Raw genomic sequence first — 23570 nt, 5'->3', positions numbered from 1 at the left:
GCCGTTCAGCGTCCTTTATTTGGGAACACTGGGGGGGGGGGGGGGGGGGACCTGCCCCGCAATTCCCAAAAAAAAAACCGCCCGGAAAAGCCGGGAGAGGAGAATTCCGGGCGGGAATTTTTAAGAGAATTCCTGGACGAATTTGGTGTAGAAGGCGCTGAGTTTTTCCAGGAGGATTTTCAGTTTGTCCGTGGGAGGCAGGATCGTCATCCTGGCGGGAAAAATCCCCCCAAAAAAATTTAAAAATTCGGGAAAAGGGACGGGAATTCCCAAATTTTCCCCACTGGAAAAATGGGAGAATTCCCGAATTTCAAAGCTTCTTTTTCCCGGGGAGGCCAAAAAGTTGTGGTGGGTGGGGGGAGGGGATTTGGGATTTGGGGATTTGGGGATTTTGGGATTTGGGGATTTAGGGTTCGGGATTTGGGGATTTGGGGATTTTTGATTTGGGATTTGGGGATTTGGGGTTTGGGATTTGGGGATTTGGGATTTGGGGATTTGGGGATTTGGGGATTTGAGGATTTGGGATTTGGGATTTGGGATTGGGGATTTGGGGATTTGGGATGGGGGAATTTGGGGATTTGGGAATTTTTGATTTGGGATTTGGGAATTTGGGGATTTGGGGATTTGAGGATTTGGGATTTGGGGATTTGGGGCTTTGGGGATTTGGGATTTGGGAATTTGGGGATTTGGGGATTTGGGATTTGGGATTTGGGATTTGGGGATTTGGGATTTGGGATTTGGGGATTTGGGAATTTGGGATTTGGGGATTTGGGGATTTGGGATTTGGGATTTGGGATTTGGGGTTTGGGGATTTGGGGATTTGGGGATTTGGGATTTGGGATTTGGGGTTTGGGGATTTGGGATGAGGGGATTTGGGGTTTGGGGATTTGGGAATTTTTGATTTGGGATTTGGGGATTTGGGATTTGGGGATTTGGGAATTTGGGGATTTGGGAATTTGGGATTTGGGGATTTGGGAATTTGGGGTTTGGGGATTTGGGGATTTGGGGATTTGGGATTTGGGGATTTGGGGATTTGGGAATTTGGGGATTTGGGAATTTGGGATTTGGGATTTGGGGTTTTGGGATTCGGGATTTGGGATTTGGGATTTGGGGATTTGGGAATTTGGGGATTTGGGGATTTGGGAATTTGGGATTTGGGGATTTGGGAATTTGGGGATTTGGGGATTTGGGGATTTGGGATTTGGGGATTTGGGAATTTTTGATTTGGGATTTGGGATTTGGGGATTTGGGGATTTGGGATTTGGGATTTGGGGATTTGGGATTTGGGGATTTGGGATTTGGGGATTTGGGGATTTTGGGATTTGGGATTTGGGGATTTGGGGATTTGGGATTTGGGGATTTTGGGATTTGGGATTTGGGGATTTGGGATTTGGGATTTGGGGATTTGGGAATTTGGGGATTTGGGGATTTTGGGATTTGGGATTTGGGGATTTGGGATTTGGGATTTGGGGATTTGGGAATTTGGGGATTTGGGGATTTGGGATTTGGGGATTTGGGAATTTGGGATTTTGGGATTTGGGAATTGGGGATTTGGGCGAATTTGGGGATTTGGGATTTGGGGATTTGGGATTTGGGGATTTGGGAATTTGGGGATTTGGGGATTTGGGATTTGGGGATTTGGGAATTTGGGATTTTGGGATTTGGGGATTTGGGGGAATTTGGGGATTTGGGATTTGGGAATTTGGGGATTTGGGATTTTGGGATTTGGGAATTTTGGGAGGGGGGATTTGGGAATTTGGGATGGGGGATCCCAGGAACAGGGAATTTGGGATGGGGGATCCCAAAATCAGGGATTTTGGAGTGGATTCCCCCAAAAATCAGGGAATTCCATCCCGGGAACCCACCGGAAGTGGAAGGTGCCTTCCTTCTGTCCAAAGCCGCTTCCCGGGACGACGCAGATCCCGGTTTCCTCCAGGAGCCTCATGCAGAAGAACATGTCCGGGGCCTGCTGCTTCTCCTGGGAATTCCGCACGGAACGCGGCGTCGGAAAAACCGGGATCACGTCCCGCACACCCCACGTGGATCCGGATCCATCCCAGAGTCCCACGGGGAGCGGGATCCATCCCATCCATTCCCACATCCATCCCAGTTTGGATCCATCCATCCCAGTTTGGATCCCGTCCATCCCAGTTTGGATCCATCCATCCCAGTTTGGATCCATCCATCCCAGTTCGGATCCATCCATCCCAGTTTGGATCCCGCCATCCCAGTTTGGATCCCGTCCATCCCAGTTTGGATCCCGTCCATCCCAGTTTGGATCCCGTCCATCCCAATTTGGATCCCGCCCATCCCAGTACAGATCCATCCATCCCAGTTTGGATCCCGTCCATCCCAGTTCGGATCTCGTCCATCCCAGTTTGGATCCCGTCCATCCCAGTTTGGATCCCGTCCATCCCAGTTTGGATCCATCCATCCCAGTTTGGATCCCGTCCATCCCAGTTTGGATCCCGTCCATCCCAGTTTGGATCCGTCCATCCCAGTTTGGATCCCATCCATCCCAGTTTGGATCCCGTCCATCCCAGTTTGGATCCATCCATCCCAGTACAGATCCCGTCCATCCCAGTTTGGATCCCGTCCATCCCAGTTTGGATCCATCCATCCCAGTTTGGATCCCGTCCATCCCAGTTTGGATCCATCCATCCCAGTTTGGATCCGTCCATCCCAGTTTGGATCCCGTCCATCCCAGTTTGGATCCCGTCCATCCCAGTTTGGATCCATCCATCCCAGTTTGGATCCCGTCCATCCCAGTTTGGATCCCGTCCATCCCAGTTTGGACCCACCCATCCCAGTTTGGATCCGTCCATCCCAGTACAGATCCCGTCCATCCCAGTACAGATCCCGTCCATCCCAGTTCGGATCCCGTCCATCCCAGTTTGGATCCCGTCCATCCCAGTTTGGACCCACCCATCCCAGTTTGGACCCACCCATCCCAGTTTGGATCCCACCATCCCAGTTCGGATCCCGTCCATCCCAGTACAGATCCCGTCCATCCCAGTACAGATCCCGTCCATCCCAGTTTGGATCCCGTCCATCCCAGTTTGGATCCCGTCCATCCCAGTTTGGATCCATCCATCCCAGTTTGGATCCCGTCCATCCCAGTTTGGATCCCGTCCATCCCAGTTTGGATCCATCCATCCCAGTTTGGATCCGTCCATCCCAGTTTGGATCCCGTCCATCCCAGTACAGATCCCGTCCATCCCAGTTTGGATCCCGTCCATCCCAGTTTGGATCCCGTCCATCCCAGTTCGGATCCATCCATCCCAGTTTGGATCCCGTCCATCCCAGTACAGATCCCGTCCATCCCAGTTTGGATCCGTCCATCCCAGTTCAGATCCATCCATCCCAGTTTGGATCCCGCCCATCCCAGTTTGGATCCCGTCTATCCCAGTACAGATCCCGTCCATCCCATTTGGAATCCCGTCCATGCCAGTTTGGATCCCATCCATCCCAGTTTGGATCCCGTCCATCCCAGTTTGGATCCATCCATCCCAGTTTGGATCCCGTCCATCCCAGTTTGGATCCCGTCCATCCCAGTTTGGATCCATCCATCCCAGTTTGGATCCCGTCCATCCCAGTTTGGATCCCGTCCATGCCAGTTTGGATCCATCCATCCCAGTTTGGATCCCGTCCATCCCAGTTTGGATCCCATCCATCCCAGTTTGGATCCATCCATCCCAGTTTGGATCCGTCCATCCCAGTTTGGATCCCGTCCATCCCAGTTTGGATCCATCCATCCCAGTTTGGATCCCGTCCATCCCAGTTTGGATCCACCCATCCCAGTTTGGATCCATCCATCCCAGTTTGGATCCCGTCCATCCCAGTTCAGATCCATCCATCCCAGTTTGGATCCCGTCCATCCCAGTACAGATCCATCCATCCCAGTACAGATCCCGCCATTCCCAGTTCAGATCCCGCCATTCCCAGTGCAGATCCCGCCATTCCCAGTTCAGATCCCGCCATTCCCAGTTCAGATCCCGCCATTCCCAGTACAGATCCCGCCATTCCCAGTTCAGATCCCGCCATTCCCTGTGCAGATCCCGCCATTCCCAGTACAGATCCCGCCATTCCCAGTTCAGATCCCGCCATTCCCAGTTCAGATCCCGCCATTCCCAGTACAGATCCCGCCATTCCCAGTGCAGATCCCGCCATTCCCAGTACAGATCCCGCCATTCCCAGTACAGATCCCGCCATTCCCAGTTCAGATCCCGCCATTCTCAGTACAGATCCCGCCATTCCCAGTTCAGATCCCGCCATTCTCAGTACAGATCCCGCCATTCCCAGTACAGATCCCGCCATTCCCAGTTCAGATCCCGCCATTCCCAGTACAGATCCCGCCATTCCCTATGTGGATCCCGCCATTCCCAGTACAGATCCCGCCATTCCCAGTACAGATCCCGCCATTCCCTATGTGGATCCCGCCATTCCCTGTGCAGATCCCGCCATTCCCAGTTCAGATCCCGCCATTTCCAGTTCACATCCCGCCATTCCCAGTTCAGATCCCGCCATTCCCAGTGCGGATCCCAGTGCAGATCCCGCCATTCCCTGTGCAGATCCCGCCATTCCCAGTTCAGATCCCGCCATTCCCAGTTCAGATCCCGCCATTCCCAGTGCAGATCCCGCCATTCCCAGTGAGGATCCCGCCATTCCCAGTTCAGATCCCGCCATTCCCTATGTGGATCCCGCCATTCCCAGTGCGGATCCCGGCGCGGATCCCGGCATTCCCGGCGTTCCCGGGCACCTTGGCGGCGGCCAGCGCTTTGTCCGGGAGGTCGATCCGGGGGAAGGAGTACATGGCTCCCTGCACGGGGTTGCAGTGGATCCCCGGGGTGCGGTTGAAGATCTCCTGCGTCAGCCGCGCCTTTTCCGCCAGGGCGCTGAGCACGGCCTCCTTCTCCTGCCGGAAAACGGGATGGGAATCTGGGAATTCTCTTCCCGTCCAGCCCGGCTCGTCCCGTGCTGAACCAATATCCCAGCCCATCCCATGGATCCCATTATCCCATTATCCCATGGATCCCATTATCCCATTATCCCATGGATCCCATTATCCCATGGATCCCATTATCCCATTATATCCCATCCTATCTCATAGATCCCATTTCATACCCATTCCATCCTATCCATTATCCCATGGATCCCATTATCCCATTATCCCATTATATCCCATTATCCCATTATCCCATTATATCCCATTATCCCATTATATCCCATTATATTCCATTATCCCATGATCCCATTATCCCATTATATCCCATTATTCCATTATCCCATTATATCCCATTATCCCATTATATCCCATTATATCCCATCCTATCTCGTAGATCCCATTCCATACCCATTCCATCCTATCCATTATCCCCTTATCCCATTATCCCATGGATCCCATTATCCCATGGATCCCATGGATCCCATTATATCCCATTATATCCCATTATCCCATTATCCCATTATATCCCAGCCCATCCCATGGATCCTATTATTCCATTATCCCATTATCCCATCATCCCATCCTATCCCATCCCATGGATCCCATGGATCCCATGATCCCATTATCCCATTATATCCCATTATTCCATTATCCCATTATATCCCATTATCCCATTATATCCCATTATTCCATTATCCCATGGATCCCATTATCCCATTATATCCCATTATTCCATTATATCCCATTATTCTATTATCCCATTTTATCCCATTATCCCATTATATCCCATTATTCCATTATATCCCATTATCCCATTATATCCCATTATCCCATTATATCCCAGCCCATCCCATGGATCCTATTATTCCATTATCCCATCATCCCATCCTATCCCATCCTATCCCATGGATCCCATGGATCCCATGGATCCCATTATATCCCATTATATCCCATTATCCCATTATCCCAGCCCATCTCATGGATCCCATTCCATCCAATATCCCATCCCATTATATCCCATTATCCCATCTCATTCCATCCTATGGATCCCATTCCATACCCATCCCATGGATCCCATTATCCCATTATATCCCATTATCCCAATCCCATGGGTCCCATCCCATGGATCCCAATCCCATGGATCCCATGGATCCCAATCCTGCCGTTCCGTACAGCCTGGAAGCGCTGGTGGGACGGCTCTCCAGGTTTGGGCGGATCCCATCCCATGGATCCCCATCCCATCCCACGGATCCCAATCCCATCCTGCTCCCACAGATCCCAATCCCCATCCCAATCCCAATCCCATGGATCCCAATCCCGCTGTTCCATACAGCCTGGAAGCGCTCGTAGGACAGATCTCCGGGTTTTGGTGGATCCCATCCCATGGACCCCAATCCCAATCCCATGGATCCCATGGATCCCAATCCCATGGATCCCATGGATCCCATGGATCCCAATCCCCATCCCAATCCCAATCCCATGGATCCCATGGATCCCCATCCCGCCGTTCCGTACAGCCTGGAAGCGCTCGTAGGAGGGATCTCCGGGCTTTGGGCAGACCCCATCCCATGGATCCCAATCCCATGGATCCCATGGATCCCAATCCCATGGATCCCATGGATCCCAATCCCAATCCCATGGATCCCCATCCCAATCCCAATCCCATGGATCCCATGGATCCCCATCCCGCCGTTCCGTACAGCCTGGAAGCGCTCGTAGGAGGGATCTCCGGGCTTTGGCGGGTCCATGATGGCGTCCAGGACCATCTGTCCCGGCACGGGCGGGCACAGCCGGACCGACACGAGCTTGGAGAGCTCGGCCTTCACCTCGGGGTGCATGTTCACCACCTCCACGTAACCGCCCCGCAGCCCGCACCTGCCGGAGAGACACGGATCGGAACCGCCCGGAATCCCCCGGGGCACCGGGAACGGGATCCGTGGGAGGAGAGGCGGGGATGGGGGTGGGACAGGGAATGGGAATCCATGGGTGGGAACCTATGGAGAAGGAGCCATGGATGGGAGCCATGGATGGGGGTTTGGGATGGGAATCCATGGGTGGGGGTTTGGGATGGGGATTTGGGATGGGAACCCATGGAGAAGGAGCCATGGATGGGGGTTTGGGGTCGGAATCCATGGATGAGAACATATGGAGAAGGAGCCACGGATGGGAGCCATTGATGGGGGTTTGGGATGGGAATCCATGGGTGGAAACCTATGGAGAAGGAGCCATGGATGGAATCTATGGAGAAGGAGCCATAGGTGGGAGATATGGGTGGGATTTGGGGATGGGATCCATGGATGGGGGTTTGGGATGGGGATTTGGGATGGGAACCTATGGAGAAGGATCCATGGATGGGGATTCATGGATGAGATCCATGGATGGGAACCTATGGAGAAGGAGCCATGGATGGGGATTCATGGATGGGATCCATGGATGGGAACCTATGGAGAAGGAGCCATGGATGGGATCCATGGGTAGGAATTTACGGAGAAGGACCCATGGGTAGGATTTGGGGATGGGATCCATGGATGGGGGTTTGGGGTGGGAATCCATGGATGGGAACCTATGGAGAAGGATCCATGGATGGGAACCTATGGAGAAGGACCCATAGGTGGGAGATGTGGGTGGAATTTGGGGATGGGATCCATGGATGGGGGTTTGGGATGGGAATCCATGGATGAGAACATATGGAGAAGGATCCATGGATGGGGGTTCATCATGAGAGCCATGGGTGGGAGATGTAGGTGAGACTCATGGATGGGATCCATGGATGGGAGTTTGGAACGGGAATCCACGGTTAAGATATGGCATCCATGGAATCTCGACATCCACATCCGATGTCACCTCCAACCCCAATCCAGGAGATCCACGGGGTGGTGGCATCTCCATCCCCAATCCAGGGGATCCATGGGGTGGTGGCATCTCCATCCCCAATCCAGAAATTCCACAGCGTGGTGGCATCTCCATCCCCAATCCAGGACATCCATGGGGTGGTGGCCTCTCCATCCCACACCCTCCCCCATCCAATCCCACGGGATCCATGGTGACCTCTGGGATCCCAGGGCAGGAGGTGACAATCCCGGAATTCCCGGCACTCACTCTCCCATGTATCCCTTGGAGATGGAGTGGAAGGAGGCCAACTCCACCGAATCCGAGTAGGGCGGCCCCATCTCCTTCAGGACCTTCTTGAACGAGTAGAAGGCCGAGCCCTTGGCGTAGATGTTGTCCTGGTACACCTGGGCGGGATGAGACGGGACATCCCGGGATGTCACCCGCAATTCCGGGATTTTCCCGGGAATTTGGGACACATCCCCTGCCGGCCACGCCCACCTCGTCAGCCATGAGGAAAAGCTTCTCCTCGTAGGCGAACTTGATGACGTCCTCGATGCATTCCCGGCTCTGCACCTGGCCTGGGGACACCACGGGGGACGTGGGCACCCCAAAACTGGGCTCCCACTTCTGGGGTCCCCATCCAGTTTTGGGGTCCCCATCCAGTTTTGGGGTCCCACTTCTGAGGTCCCTGTCCAGACTTGAGGTCCCCATCCACTTCTGGGGTCCCCATCCACTTCTGGGGTCCCACTTCTGTGGTCCCTGAACAGTTTTGGGGTCCCACTTCTGGGGTCCCCGTCCAGACTTGGGGTCCCCATCCACTTCTGGGGTCCCTGAACAGTTTTGGGGTCCCAGTTCTGGGGTCCCAGTTTTGGGGTCCCAGTCCAATTTTGGGGTACCACTTCTGGGCTCCCTCTTCTGGGGTCCCCGACCACTTCCGGGGTCTCAGTTCAGTTTTGGGGTCCCCGTCCAGTTCTGGCCTCCCACTTCTGGGCTCCCAGTCCAGACTTGGGGACCCAGTTTTGGGGTCCCAGTTCAGTTTTGGGGTCCGCATCCAGAGTTCCCAGTCCACCCCCCCAGGACCTCACCCCAGGTCTTCCCCCATGGAATCCATCCCAGCCCAGATATCCCACCCCAAATATCCCATTCCAAATATCCCACCACAGATATCCCATCCCAAATATCCCACCCCAAATATCCACCCCAAATATCCACCCCAAATATCCACCCCAGATATCCCACCCCAAATATCCCATCCCAAATATCCCACCCCAAATATCCCACCCCAAATATCCCACCCCAAATATCCCACCCCAAATATCCCACCCCAAATATCCCACCCCAAATATCCACCCCAAATATCCACCCCAAATATCCCACCCCAAATATCCACCCCAAATATCCCATCCCAAATATCCCACCCCAAATATCCCACCCCAAATATCCCACCCCAAATATCCCACCCCAAATATCCCACCCCAAATATCCAACCCCAAATATCCCATCCCAAATATCCCACCCCAAATATCCCACCCCAAATATCCCATCCCAAATATCCCACCCCAGATATCCCACACCAAATATCCCACCCCAGATATCCCACCCCAGATATCCACCCCAGATATCCCACCCCAAATATCCCATCCCAAATATCCACCCCAAATATCCCATCCCAAATATCCCACCCCAAATATCCCACCCCAAATATCCCACCCCAAATATCCACCCCAAATATCCACCCCAAATATCCCACCCCAAATATCCAACCCCAAATATCCCACCCCAGATATCCCACCCCAAATATCCCACCCCAAATATCCCACCCCAGATATCCCACCCCAAATATCCCACCCCAGATATCCCACCCCAGATATCCCACCCCAAATATCCCACCCCAAATATCCACCCCAAATATCCCACCCCAAATATCCCACCCCAAATATCCCACCCCAAATATCCCACCCCAGATATCCCACCCCAGATATCCCACCCCAAATATCCCATCCCAAATATCCCATCCCAAATATCCACCCCAGATATCCCATCCCAAATATCCCACCCCAAATATCCCACCCCTAATATCCCACCCCAAATATCCCACCCCAGATATCTCACCCCAGATATCCCATCCCAAATATCCACCCCAAATATCCCATCCCAAATATCCCACCCCAAATATCCCACCCCAAATATCCAACCCCAAATATCCCACCCCAGATATCCCACCCCAGATATCCCACCCCAGATATCCACCCCAGATATCCATCCCAAATATCCCACCCCAAATATCCCACCCCAGATATCCCACCCCAAATATCCCACCCCAAATATCCCACCCCAAATATCCACCCCAAATATCCCACCCCAAATATCCCACCCCAAATATCCCATCCCAAATATCCCACCCCAAATATCCCATCCCAAATATCCACCCCAAATATCCCATCCCAAATATCCCACCCCAAAGATCCCACCCCAAATATCCCACCCCAAATATCCCACCCCAAATATCCCACCCCAGATATCCCAACCCCAGATATCCCATCCCAAATACCCCACACACCCCACGGATCCTACACACCCCACACACCCCACAAATCACACCCCACAGATCACACCCCACACACCTCACACACCTCACAAATCACACCCCACACACCCCACACACCCCACACACCCCACAGATCACACCCCACACACCCCACACACCCCACACACCCCACACACCCCACAAATCACACCCCACAGATCACACCCCATGGATCCCAGACACCCCACAGATCACACCCCACACACCTCACACACCTCACAAATCACACCCCACACACCCCACACACCCCACAGATCACACCCCACACACCCCACACACCCCACAGATCACACCCCATGGATCCCACACACCCCATAGCCCCCGTTACCGGTGGGGTTGCCCGGGTTGATGATGCACAGCACCCGGGGCGAGCAGCGGCGGCGCCCCTCGTCCAGCGCCCGGCACACACACCCCACACACACCCCACACACCCCACACAACCCACACACCCCACAGATCACACCCCATGGATCCCACACACCCCACACACCCCACAGACCTCACACACCCCACACACCCCATAGCCCCCGTTACCGGTGGGGTTGCCCGGGTTGATGATGCACAGCACCCGGGGCGAGCAGCGGCGGCGCCCCTCGTCCAGCGCCCGGCACACACACCCCACACACACCCCACACACCCCACAGATCACACCCCACACACCCCACACACCCCACAGATCACACCCCATGGATCCCACACACCCCACAGATCACACCCCACAGATCACACACACCCCACACACCCCACAAATCACACCCCACACACCCCACACACCCCACACACCCCACAGATCACACCCCACAGATCACACCCCACACACCCCACAGATCACACCCCACACACCCCACACACCCCACAAATCACACCCCATGGATCCCACACACCCCACAGATCACACCCCACACACCCCACAAATCACACCCCATGGATCCCACACACCCCACAGATCACACCCCACGGATCCCACACACCCCATAGCCCCCGTTACCGGTGGGGTTGCCCGGGTTGATGATGCACAGCACCCGGGGCGAGCAGCGGCGGCGCCCCTCGTCCAGTGCCCGGCACACACACCCCATACACCCCACACACCCCACACACCCCATAGCCCCCGTTACCGGTGGGGTTGCCCGGGTTGATGATGCACAGCACCCGGGGCGAGCAGCGGCGGCGCCCCTCGTCCAGCGCCCGGAACACACACCCCACACACCCCACACACCCCACACACCCCACACACCCCACACACCCCACAGATCACACCCCACACACCCCACAGATCACACCCCACACACCCCACACACCCCACACACCCCACAGACCCCACAGATCACACCCCACACACCCCACACACCCCACAGATCACACCCCACAGACCCCACGCACCCCATAGCCCCCGTTACCGGTGGGGTTGCCCGGGTTGATGATGCGCAGCACCCGGGGCGAGCAGCGGCGGCGCCCCTCGTCCAGCGCCCGGAACACACACCCCACACACCCCACACACCCCACAGATCACACCCCACACACCCCACACACCCCACACACCCCACAGATCACACCCCACACACCCCACACATCCCACAGATCACACCCCACACACCCCACACACCCCACACACCCCACAAATCACACCCCACACACCCCACACACCCCACAGATCACACCCCATGGATCCCACACACCCCACACACCCCATAGCCCCCATTACCGGTGGGGTTGCCCGGGTTGATGATGCACAGCACCCGGGGCGAGCAGCGGCGGCGCCCCTCGTCCAGCGCCCGGCGCAGCTCGGCCACGTCCAGCGCCCAGCAGCGCTCCTCGGCCAGGTAATAGCGGACCTGCGCCGCGTCCAGCTCGGCCAGCGCCGCCGAGTAGAGCGGGTACTGCGGGATCGGGATCAGAACGCCCGTGCGGGACGAGCCCGAACCGCACACCAACAGCTTCAGGATGTTCTGGGGGGACACACAGCGGGGACACGGGGGACAGTCAGAGGGGACACGGGGGACAGTCAGAGGGGACACGGGGGACACCGGGGGGGACACGGGGGACACCGGGGGGACATGGGGGACAGTCAGAGGGGACACGGGGGACACCGGGGGGGACACGGGGGACACCGGGGGGACATGGGGGACAGTCAGAGAGGACACGAGGGACACCGGGGGGACATGGGGGACAGTCAGAGGGGACACGGGGGACAGTGAGAGGGGACACGGGGGACACCGGGGGGGACACGGGGGACAGTCAGAGGGGACACGGGGGACAGTGAGAGGGGACACGGGGGACACAGGGGACAGTCAGCGGGCGGGGGACACAGGGGGGACACGGGGGACAATCAGGGGGAACAGAAGGGACACTCAGAGGGGACACGGGGGACAGTCAGGGGGGAAAGAGGGGGGACAGTCAGGGGAGGGGACAGAGGGGACACGGGGGAAAGAGGGGGGACACAGGGGGGACACTGGGGACAGTCAGCGGGGGACAGGGCACAGTCAGGGGGACACGGGGGACAGTCGGGGGGGAAAGAGGGGGGACACAGGGGGGACACTGGGGACAGTCAGGGGGGACACAGGGGGACAGTCGGGGGGGAAACGAGGGGGGACACGGGGGAGAGTTAGGGGGGACAGAGGGGACAATCAGGGGGGAAAGGGGGTACAGGGAGGACAGAGGGGGGGACAGAGGGGACATGGGGGCGGGGGGCAGGAGACTGAGGGGACAGAGAGGGGACACAGAGGGGACAGAGAGGGGACATTGAGGGGACATTGAGGGGACAGTCGGGGGGACAGTCAGGGGGGAAAGGAGGGGACAGGGGGGTGGGAGATTGAGGGGACAGTGAGGGGACAGAGAAGGGACATTGAGGGGACGATGAGGGGACATTGAGGGGTGGGAGGAGATTGAGGGGACAGTGAGGGGACAGAGAAGGGACATTGAAGTGGCATTGAGGGAACACAGAGGGGTGGGGGGTTGGACATTGAGGGGACATAGAGGGGACATTGAGGGGACAGGATGGGGTGGCTGTCAGGACACCGTGGGGACAATGAGGGGACACCATGGGGACATCACAGGGACACCACAGGGACACCATGGGGACAATGAGGGGACAGGATGGGGTGGCAATCAGGACACCGTGGGGACAGTGAGGGGACACCGTGGGGACAATGAGGGGACACCATGGGGACAATGAGGGGACACCGTGGGGACAATGAGGGGACACCACGGGGACAATGAGGGAACACCATGGGGACAATGAGGGGACACCATGGGGACAATGAGGGAACAGGATGGGGTGGCAATCAGGACACCGTGGGGACAATGAGGGGACACCACGGGGACAATGAGGGATCACCGTGGGGACAATGAGGGGACACCACGGGTTCAGGGTGGGGACGGACACAACGGAGGGGACAGGACCTGGGGGACAGCGGCGACAACGGGCAGGATGGTGGCCACAACCACAGGACAGAAACTTGGGGACACCCCGGGGGACACCGCGGCCACAACAGACCCCCAGCAGTGACCTTCGGACACGAGGGGACAGCGAGGGGACGGGCACAGCGCCACCATAACCACGGCAACCACCCGGCCTCGGCGACAACGCGGTGCCACCCCCGGCGCGGCGACACCGCCCGGGCCCAGCGCCACCCGCGGCCACAAAGGTCCCTTTGTCCTCCGTGGGAACGGCCGGGGGAGGGGCGGTGGCACCCAGCCCGGTGTCCCCGGGGGGGGGGGGGGTGGTGGCCGATGTCACCGTACCACGATGGCGTCGCTGGCGCCCGTGGACAGGAAGATGTCGTCGGCGTTGGCGGGGACACCATCGCGGCGCTCGATGTAGCGCGCCACGTTCTCCCGCACCATCTGCACGCCGGGGCTGGCGCTGTAGGAACCTGGCAGGGGGGGACAGCCACCGTGTCACCCGCCAGGTGACACGCCAGGGGTTGTCGCCGAGGCGGGGGGGAGGTGACACCGACCCACGCTCTGGCCACCGCAGGCCGACAGAAGTCGCCGCGCTCGCTCCTTGGCGTCGCTGGGGAGGGACGAGTCCTTCATGAGCTCCGGGCACAGGCAGAGCGCGGCCACCTGAGGGGACAGCAGGGTGACAACGGGCCGCGGTGGCCCCTGGTGGCCCCGCGGTGGCCCCGCGGTGGCCCCGGGGTGGCACCGAGGCCGTACCTGGCGGAGGAAGGTGATGGGCTGCTGGCCCATGGCGTGCGCGTCACCGATGTTGGCCTTGATGACTTCGGTGAAGGGCTTGGAGACACCCTGAGGGGACACGGGGGGACACGGGGGGACACGGGGGGACACGGGGACACGGGGACAGGATGGGGACACGGGGACACGAGGGGGCACGGGGACACGGGGGGACACGGGGGGACACGGGGACACGGGGACAGGGATGGGGACACGGGGGGACACGGGGACAGGGATGGGGACACGGGGGGACACGGGGACACGAGGGGACACGGGGACACGAGGGGACACGGGGGGACACGGGGGGACAAGGGGGGACACGGGGACACGGGGGGACACGGGGACAGGATGGGGACACGGGGACAGGATGGGGACACGGGGACAGGGGGACAGGGGGACAGGGATGGGGACAGGGGGACACGGATGTGGACAGGGATGGGGACAGTGGGGACAGGGGGACAAGGATGGGGACACCGGGACAGGGGGACAGGGATGGGGACACGAGGACACGGGGACAGGGGGACAGGGATGGGGACACGGGGACAGGGGGACAGGGATGGGGACACGAGGACACGGGGACAGGGGGACAGGGATGGGGACAGGGGGACAGGGATGGGGACACGAGGACACGGGGACAGGGGGACAGGGATGGGGACACGGGGACAGGGATGGGGACACGAGGACACGGGGACAGGGGGACGGGGATGGGGACAGAAGGACAGGGATGGGGACATGGGGACACGGGGACAGGGATGGGGACAGGGGGACACGGGGACAGGGGGACAGGGATGGGGACACGGGGACAGGGGGACAGGGATGGGGACACGAGGACACAGGGACAGGGGGACAGGGATGGGGACAGGGGGACAGGGATGGGGACATGGGGACAGGGGGATATGGGGACAGAAGGACAGGGATGGGGACACGGGGACAGGGGGACAGGGATGGGGACATGGGGACACGGGGACAGGGATGGGGACAGGGGGGACACGGGGACAGGAACATGGGGACAGGGACAGGTCAGGGGTCATGACCCGCCTGTCCCCACCCGGGGCCACCCCCGCTGTCACGCGGGTGCCACCAGCAGGGCAGTGACGTCACCGCCGTGTCCCCTGTCCTGGGAGTGGCTGCGACACCACGAACCTGGGGGACTCTGGGGACCTCGGGGACTTTGGGGACCTCCGGGACTTCAGGGACCTCCGGGACCTCGGGGACTTTGGGGACCCTGGGGGACTCTGGGGACCTCGGGGACCTCGGAGATCTTGGGGACCTCGGGAACCCTGGGGGATTTTGGGGACCTTGGGGACTTTGGGGACCTCGGGGACCTGGGGGACTTCAGGACTTTGGGGACTTTGGGGACCTCAGCGACATCGGGGACTTTGGGGACCTTGGAGACCTCGGGGACCTTGGGGACTTCGGGGACCTTGGGGACTTTGGGGACCTCGGGGACTTTGGAGACCTCAGAGACCTCGGGGACCTTGGGGACCTCGGGGACCTTGGGGACTTTGGAGACCTCGGGGACCTTGGGGACCTCAGAGACCTCGGGGACTTTGGGGGCCTTGAGGACTTTGGGGACCTTGGGGGATTTTGGGGACCTCCGGGACCTTGGGGACCTCGGGGGACTTCAGGACCTTGGGGACCTCGGGGGACTTTGGGGACCTTGGGGACCTCGGGGGACTTTGGGGACCTTGGGGACCTCAGGGACCTTGGGGACTTTGGGGACCTCAGGGACCTTGGGGACTTTGGGGACCTTCGGGGACCTTGGGGACTTTGGGGACCTTCGGGGACTTTGGGGACCTCGGGGACTTTGGGGACCTTGGGGACTTTGGGGACACGGTGCCCATGTCCCCACCCCCAGCCCGGGTGACCGCGGCCACCTCGGCCGGACTTTGGCCACCTCGGCCAGGCCGGACTCTGCCCCTCCCCCTCCCCCACCCCGAGGGTGGCACCGCCCCCGCAGTGTCACCTGTGTCACCTCGGCCTCAGCCCTGCCACCCCCGCCGTGTCCCCAAACCCCTCCCCCAACCCCTGGGGAAAAAAAATTCCCTTTTTTTGGGTAAAAACTCATTTTTTGGGGGGATAAATCGCATTTTTTTGGGGGAAAATCCATTTTTGGGGAAAAAATCCATTTTTTTGGGTAAAAACTCATTTTTTGGGAGGGTTAAATCGCATTTTTTGGGGGGAAAATCCATTTTTGGGGAAAAAAATCCATTTTTTGGGGGGGAAAATCCATTTTTTTGGGGAAAAAAAATCCCTTTTTTGGGGGGGAAAATACATTTTTTGGAGAAAAAAAATCCCTTTTTTTGGGTAAAAACTCAATTTTTGGGGGCTAAATCGCATTTTTTGGGGGGGAAAATTCATTTTTGGGGAAAAAAAATCCCTTTTTTGGGTAAAAACTCATTTTTTGGGGGCTAAATCGCATTTTTTGGGGGGGAAAATCCCTTTTTTGGGGGGAAATCCATTTTTTGGGAAAAAAAGTCCCTTTTTTTGGGTAAAAGCTCATTTTTTGGGGGGATAAATCGCATTTTTTGGGGGGAAAATCCATTTTTGGGGAAAAAAAATCCATTTTTTAGGGGGGGAAATCCATTTTTTGGGGAAAAATTCATTTTTTGGGGGGGAAAATCCATTTTTGGGGAAAAAAATCCCTTTTTTTGGGTAAAAACTCATTTTTTGGGGGGATAAATCGCATTTTTTGGGGGGGAAAAATCCCTTTTTTTGGGTAAAAGCTCATTTTTTGGGAGGGTTAAATCGCATTTTTTGGGGGGGAAAATCCATTTTTTGAGAAAAAAAATCCCTTTTTTGGGTAAAACCTCATTTTTTTGGGGGCTAAATCGCATTTTTTGGGTGGAAAATCCATTTTTGGGGGGAAAAAAATCCCTTTTTTGGGTAAAAATTCATTTTTTGGGGGGAAAAAAATCCCTTTTTTGGGTAAAAATTCATTTTTTGGGGGGAAAAAAATCCCTTTTTTGGGGGAAAAAAATCCTTTTTTTCCGAGTAAAAACTCATATTTTGGAGTTAAACCCAAATTTTGGTGGGGAAAATCCCTTTTTTGGGGGAAAAAATTCATTTTTAGGGGGGGGAAACTCCTTTTTCTTGGTAAAAATCCTTTTTTGGGGGGGAAAAAAAATCCCTTTTTTGGGAAAAAAAATTGCAATTTTGGGGGGAAAATCCCTTTTTTTGGGATTAAACCCCATTTATGTGGGCAAAACGCCGTTTTTGGGGGTAATAAATTCATTTTTGGGGACAATAAACTCATTTTTGGGTGGTAAAATCCCATTTTTGGGGGGTAAACTTCCATTTTTTGGGAAGAAAAACTCATTTTTGGGGACAATAATCCCATTTTTGGGGGTAATAAACTCATTTTTGGGGGTAATAAACTCATTTTTGGGTGGTAAAACCCCATTTTTAGGGGGTAAAACACCATTTTTTGGGAAGAAAAGCTCATTTTTGGGGGTAATAAACTCATTTTTGGGTGGTAAAACCCCATTTTTTGGGAAGAAAAACTCATTTTTGGGTGATAAAACCTCCTTTTTGGGGTGTAAAACATCATTTTTTGGGGAGAAAAACTCATTTTTGGGGGTAATAAACTCATTTTTGGGGGCAATAAACTCATTTTTGGGTGGTAAAACCCCATTTTTGGGGTGTAAAACACCATTTTTTGGGAAGAAAAAGTCATTTTTGGGGGTAATAAACTCATTTTTGGGTGGTAAAATCCCATTTTTGGGGGGTAAACTTCCATTTTTTGGGAAGAAAAACTCATTTTTGGGGACAATAAACTCATTTTTGGGTGGTAAAACCCCATTTTTTGAGGGTAAAACACCATTTTTTGGGAAGAAAAACTAATTTTGGGGGGTAATAAACTCAATTTTGGGGGTAATAAACTCATTTTTGGCGGTAATAAACTCATTTTTGGGGGCAATAAACTCATTTTTGGGGGTAATAAACTCATTTTTGGGGGCAATAAACTCATTTTTGGGGGTAATAAACTCATTTTTGGGTGGTAAAACCTCATTTTTGGGTGGTAAAACCCTATTTTTTGGGGGTAAACCCCCATTTTTTGGGAAGAAAAATTCATTTTTGGGGACAATAAACTCATTTTTGGGTGGTAAAACCCCATTTTTTGGGGTGTAAAACACCATTTTTTGGGGAGAAAAACTAATTTTGGGGGTAATAAACTCATTTTTGGGGAGAAAACCTCATTTTTGGGGGTAATAAACTCATTTTTGGGGTAATAAACTCATTTTTGGGTGGTAAAACCTCATTTTTGGGGTGTAAAACACCATTTTTTGGGGAGAAAAACTCATTTTGGGGGAAAATAAACCCATTTTTGGGGACAATAAACTCATTTTTGGGGACAATAAACTCATTTTTGGGTGGTAAAACCCCATTTTTAGGGTGTAAAACCCCATTTTTGGGGTGTAAAACCCCATTTTTGGGGCGCTTATGGGGCGGGAGGAGCCAAATTTGGGGTGCGGGGAGGGAGAACCGGGATTGGAGCGGTCCCGGTTTAGCGGGGAGGGGACCCCAAATTTTGGGATTGGGATATCCCGGTCCGGGATTGTCCCGGTCCGGTTCGGGATTGTCCCGGTTCTCCCGGTTCGGGATTGTCCCGGTCCGGTCCGGGATTGTCCCGGTTCTCCCGGTCCGGGATTGTCCCGGTTCCCGGGGGCTGGTCCCGGTTTGGGATCGGGTTCTCCCGGTCCGGTTCGGGATTGTCCGGTTCTCCCGCTCCGGGATTGTCCCGGTTTGGGATTGTCCTGGTCCGGTTCGGGATTGTCCCGGTTCTCCCGGTCCGGGATTGTCCCGGTTCTCCCGGTTCGGGATTGTCCCCGTTCCCGGTCCGGGATTGTCCCCGGTTCTTGGGGACTGGTCCTGGTTTGGGATCGGGTTCTCCCGCCCCGGGATTGTCCCGGTCCGGGAAGGTCCCGGTTCGGGATTGTCCCGGTTTGGGATTGTCCCGGTTCTCGGTGTCTGTTCCCGGTTTTGGATCGGGTTCTCCCGGTTCGGGTTTGTCCCGTTTCGGGATTGTCCCGGTTCTCCCTGTTCGGGATGGTCCCGGTTCTCCCGGTTCGGGATTGTCCCGGTTCGGGATTGTCCCGGTTCTCCCGGTCCGGGATTGTCCCGGTTCGGGGTTGTCCCGGTTCCCGGTGTCTGTTCCCGGTTCTCCCGGTCCGGTTCGGGATTGTCCCGTTTCGGGGTTGTCCCGGTTCGGGACGGTCCCGGTTCCGGGTGTCAGTTCCCGGTTCAGGGCCGGCTTCTCCCGGTCCGGTCCGGTTCGGGACGGTCCCGGTTCGGGACGGTCCCGGTTCCGGGTGTCAGTTCCCGGTTCAGGGCCGGCTTCTCCCGGTCCGGTCCGGTTCGGGACGGTCCCGGTTCGGGACGGTCCCGGTTCCGGGTGTCTGTTCCCGGTTCAGGGCCGGCTTCTCCCGGTCCGGTCCGGTTCGGTCCCGGTTCGGGACGGTCCCGGTTCCGGGTGTCAGTTCCCATTTCAGACCCCACCCCTCCCGCTCCGCTTTTGTCCCCCTCCCTTTCTGGGGTGTTTTTTTTGGGGTGACTTTCGGGGATTTTGGGTTTTTCCCGGTACCTTGCGCAGCTCCTGCTCCAGCTCCAGCGCCCGCAGCACGATGGGGCCGCGCACCGCGTACTCCACGCGGCGAATCGCGGGGTTCATCGCCTCGGGGGTCAGCACCGGGCCCCGCCGGGGGGACCCCCCGGGCGCCGCCGCCATCGCCGCGAGCCTGCGGGGCCGCAGCGCCCTCAGAGCCCGCATCACCGGCCCCCCGAGCCCCGGGGGGACAGCGCCACACCGCCCCGCGACAGCGACAGCGACAGCGACAGCGACAGCGCCCCGGCACAGCCGCACCGCCAGCACCGCCGCGGGGACTCCGCGGGGACACCGCGGGGACAGCGCCACACCACCGCGGGGACAGCGCCACACCGCCGCGGGGACGCCGCGGGGACACCGCCACACCACGGGGGACAGCGCCGCGACACCCCGGGGACACCGCCGCGACACCCCGGGGACACCGCCACGACACCCCGGGGACACCGCCACACCACGGGGGACACCGCCGCGACACCGCCCCGCGGGGGACACCGCCGCCACACCCCGGGGACACCGCCGCGACACCGCCCCGCGGGGGACACCGCAGCCGCCACCCCCCGAACCCGCCCCCGGGAACCCCGAAACCCTCCCCGGAGCTCCGCGGCTACCGGCGCCTTCCTCGGCCGGGGCAACGGGCAACGGGCAACGGGCAACGGGCAACGGGCAACGGGCGAAGGGCAACCGGCAACCGGGGGGGCGCGCGGGGGGCGGAGGGGACAGCGGCGACACGGGAAGGGGCGGCAGCGGGACACGGGGACAGCGCGGGTGGGCGCGCGGGTGGCAGCGGGACACGGGGACAGCGCGGGTGGCAGCGGAGGGGACACGAGGGTGGGCGCGTGGCACCGGAGGGGACAGCGGGGACACGGAAAGGGGGGGCAGCGGCGACAGGAGGAGGCGGGAGTGGCGCTGGGACACCGGGAGTGGCACTGGGACACCGGGACAGGGGTGGCGCTGGGACACCGGGAGTGGCACTGGGATATCGGGACAGGGGTGACGCTGGGACCGGGGGTGGCACTGGGACACCCGGAGTGGCACCAGGAGCTGGGACAGGGGTGGCACCGGGACACCAGGAGTGGGGACAAAGGTGGCACTGGGAGAGGGGACAGGGGTGGCACTGGGAGCGGGTGGCACTGGGAGCGGGGACACGGGTGGCGCTGGGACACCGGGAGTGGCACTGGGACACCCGGAGTGGCACCAGGAGCTGGGACAGGGGTGGCACCGGGACACCAGGAGTGGGGACAAAGGTGGCACCAGGAGCGGGGGTGGCACTGGGACACCCGGAGTGGCACTGGGAGCGGGGACAGGGGTGGCACCGGGACACCGGGAGTGGGGACAAAGGTGGCACTGGGAGCGGGGGTGGCACTGGGAGCGGGGACAGGGGTGGCACTGGGAGCGGGTGGCACTGGAAGAGGGGACACAGGTGGCACTGAGACGAGGGTGGCGCTGGGAACCGGGAGCGGGGACACAGGTGGCACTGGGACACAGGAGGGGGGACACAGGTGGCACTGGGAATGGAGGTGGCACTGGGACACGGGGGTGGCACTGGGACACAGGAGCGGGGACACGGGGGTGGCAGTGGGACACGGGGGTGGCACTGGGAACCAGGTGGCACTGGGACACCGGGAGTGGGGTGGCAGAGGGACACGGGTGGCACTGGGACACCCGGAGTGGCACTGGGAGCGGGGACACGGGTGGCACTGGGACACGGGGGTGGCACTGGGAACCAGGAGTGGGGACACAGGTGGCACTGGGAGCGGGGACAGAGGTGGCACCGGGACACCGGGAGCGGGGACACAGGTGGCACTGGGAATGGAGGTGGCACTGAGACACGGGGGTGGCACTGGGACACAGGTGGCACTGGGAGCGGGGACAGAGGTGGCACTGGGAATGGAGGTGGCACTGGGACACAGGTGGCACTGGGAGCGGGGGTGGCACCGGGAGCGGGGACAGAGGTGGCACTGGGAATGGAGGTGGCACTGGGACACGGGGGTGGCGCCGGGCACGGGACACTGGGAAAAGGGGGTGGCACCGGGACACGGGGGTGGCACCGGGAATGGGACACTGCGACACGGGGGTGGCACCGGGACACGGGGGTGGCACCGGGAATGGGACACTGGGAGCGGGGACAGGGGTGGCACCAAGAACGGGGACACGGGTGGCACTGGGACACGGGGGTGGCACCGGGAATGGGACACCGGGAGCGGGGACAGGGGTGGCACTGCGACACGGGGGTGGCACCGGGAACGGGACACCGGGACACGGGGGTGGCACCGGGACACGGGGGTGGCACCGGGAACGGGACACCGGGACACGGGGACAGGGGTGGCACTGCGACACGGGGGTGGCACCGGGAACGGGACACCGGGAGCAGGCAGGTGGCACCGGGGACAGCGGGCACAGGGACAGGGGTGGCACCGGGGACAGCGGGCACAGGGACAGGGGTGGCACCGGGGACAGGGGACAGCCGGCACCGGGCACGTGGCACCGGGGACAAGTGACACCGGGAATGGGGGTGACATGGGGAAGGTGGCACCGGGGACAGGGGACACCGGGAATGGGTGTGGCATGGGGAAGGTGGCACCGGGAATGGGGGTGGCATGGGGAAGGTGGCACCGGGGACAAGTGGCACCGGGGACAAGTGACACCGGGAATGGGGGTGACATCGGGAAGGTGGCACCGGGGACAAGTGACACCGGGGACAAGTGACACCGGGAATGGGGGTGGCATGGGGAAGGTGACACCGGGAATGGGGGTGGCATGGGGAAGGTGGCACCGGGGCTGTGCGGACCGTGTCACCCCGCGGGTCGGGGACAGGCCACGCGGGGCTCGTGGGACGCGGGAGTTTGGCACCGCAGACCCCCCGAAATGTCCCCAAATGTCCCCAAATGTCCCCAATTATCCCCAAACGGCCCCGCCCACAGCGCCCCCCAGCGGCGCCAACAGCCGCGCCCGCGCTGGCCACGCCCCTCAGCTGTCAATCAACACCGAGACCACGCCCACACGAAGCTGATTGGTTACTGGCGGAGGGGGCGGGGCAGGGAGCGCCCAAACCGCGGCGGGAGGAGGGGGGGGGGCTCGGTGCGGGGACCTCCCCCCCCCCATTGGGGGTCCCTATGGAACCTCCCATTTGGGGACCCCCCCATAGAGCCCCATAGACGCCATAGAGGCCCATAGACCCCATAGGACCCCATAGACCCCATAGATCCCACTGGGGACCCCATAGAGCCCCATAGATCCCATTGGGGACCCCATAGAGCCCCATAGATCCCATTGGGGACCCCCCCCCCATAGAGCCCATAGAGCCCATAGATCCCATTGGGGACCCCATAGACCCCATTGGGGACCCCCATAGATCCCATTGGGGACCCTATAGAGCCCATTGGGGACCCCATAGAGCCCCATAGAGCCCATAGAGCCCCATAGAG

At 58.6% G+C, this 23570-nt stretch overlaps 1 protein-coding gene across 3 annotated transcripts in view; it reads right to left on the bottom strand.

Moving 5' to 3' along the window:
- Positions 1–23570, bottom strand: part of GPT (glutamic--pyruvic transaminase) — a 28866-nt gene continuing 5296 nt past the window's right edge. The window contains exons 1-12 of one of the 3 annotated variants that reach the window (XM_086876107.1): positions 20754–20941; positions 20125–20278; positions 14523–14612; positions 14321–14429; positions 14106–14236; positions 12067–12310; positions 8276–8355; positions 8045–8181; positions 6646–6820; positions 4760–4915; positions 1866–1978; positions 1–211 (exon numbers count right to left, since the gene is read on the bottom strand). In XM_086876107.1, the coding sequence (XP_086732233.1) occupies positions 121–211; positions 1866–1978; positions 4760–4915; positions 6646–6820; positions 8045–8181; positions 8276–8355; positions 12067–12310; positions 14106–14236; positions 14321–14429; positions 14523–14612; positions 20125–20268 (1470 nt within the window). In that variant the 5' untranslated portion in view covers positions 20269–20278; positions 20754–20941 and the 3' untranslated portion in view covers positions 1–120. Of the gene's footprint in view, positions 212–1865; positions 1979–4759; positions 4916–6645; positions 6821–8044; positions 8182–8275; positions 8356–12066; positions 12311–14105; positions 14237–14320; positions 14430–14522; positions 14613–20124; positions 20373–20753; positions 20942–23570 lie in introns of those variants that run through there. The other 2 variants (XM_086876113.1, XM_086876122.1) reach the window with 2 other exon arrangements.

Source organism: Cyanistes caeruleus, chromosome 1 (assembly GCF_971803275.1).
Source record: "Cyanistes caeruleus chromosome 1, bCyaCae1.hap1.1, whole genome shotgun sequence".
In the NCBI taxonomy this organism is placed as follows: domain Eukaryota; kingdom Metazoa; phylum Chordata; class Aves; order Passeriformes; family Paridae; genus Cyanistes; species Cyanistes caeruleus.
Note: the sequence above shows the minus strand (reverse complement) of the source record. Positions and strands in the feature narration are given on the sequence as shown.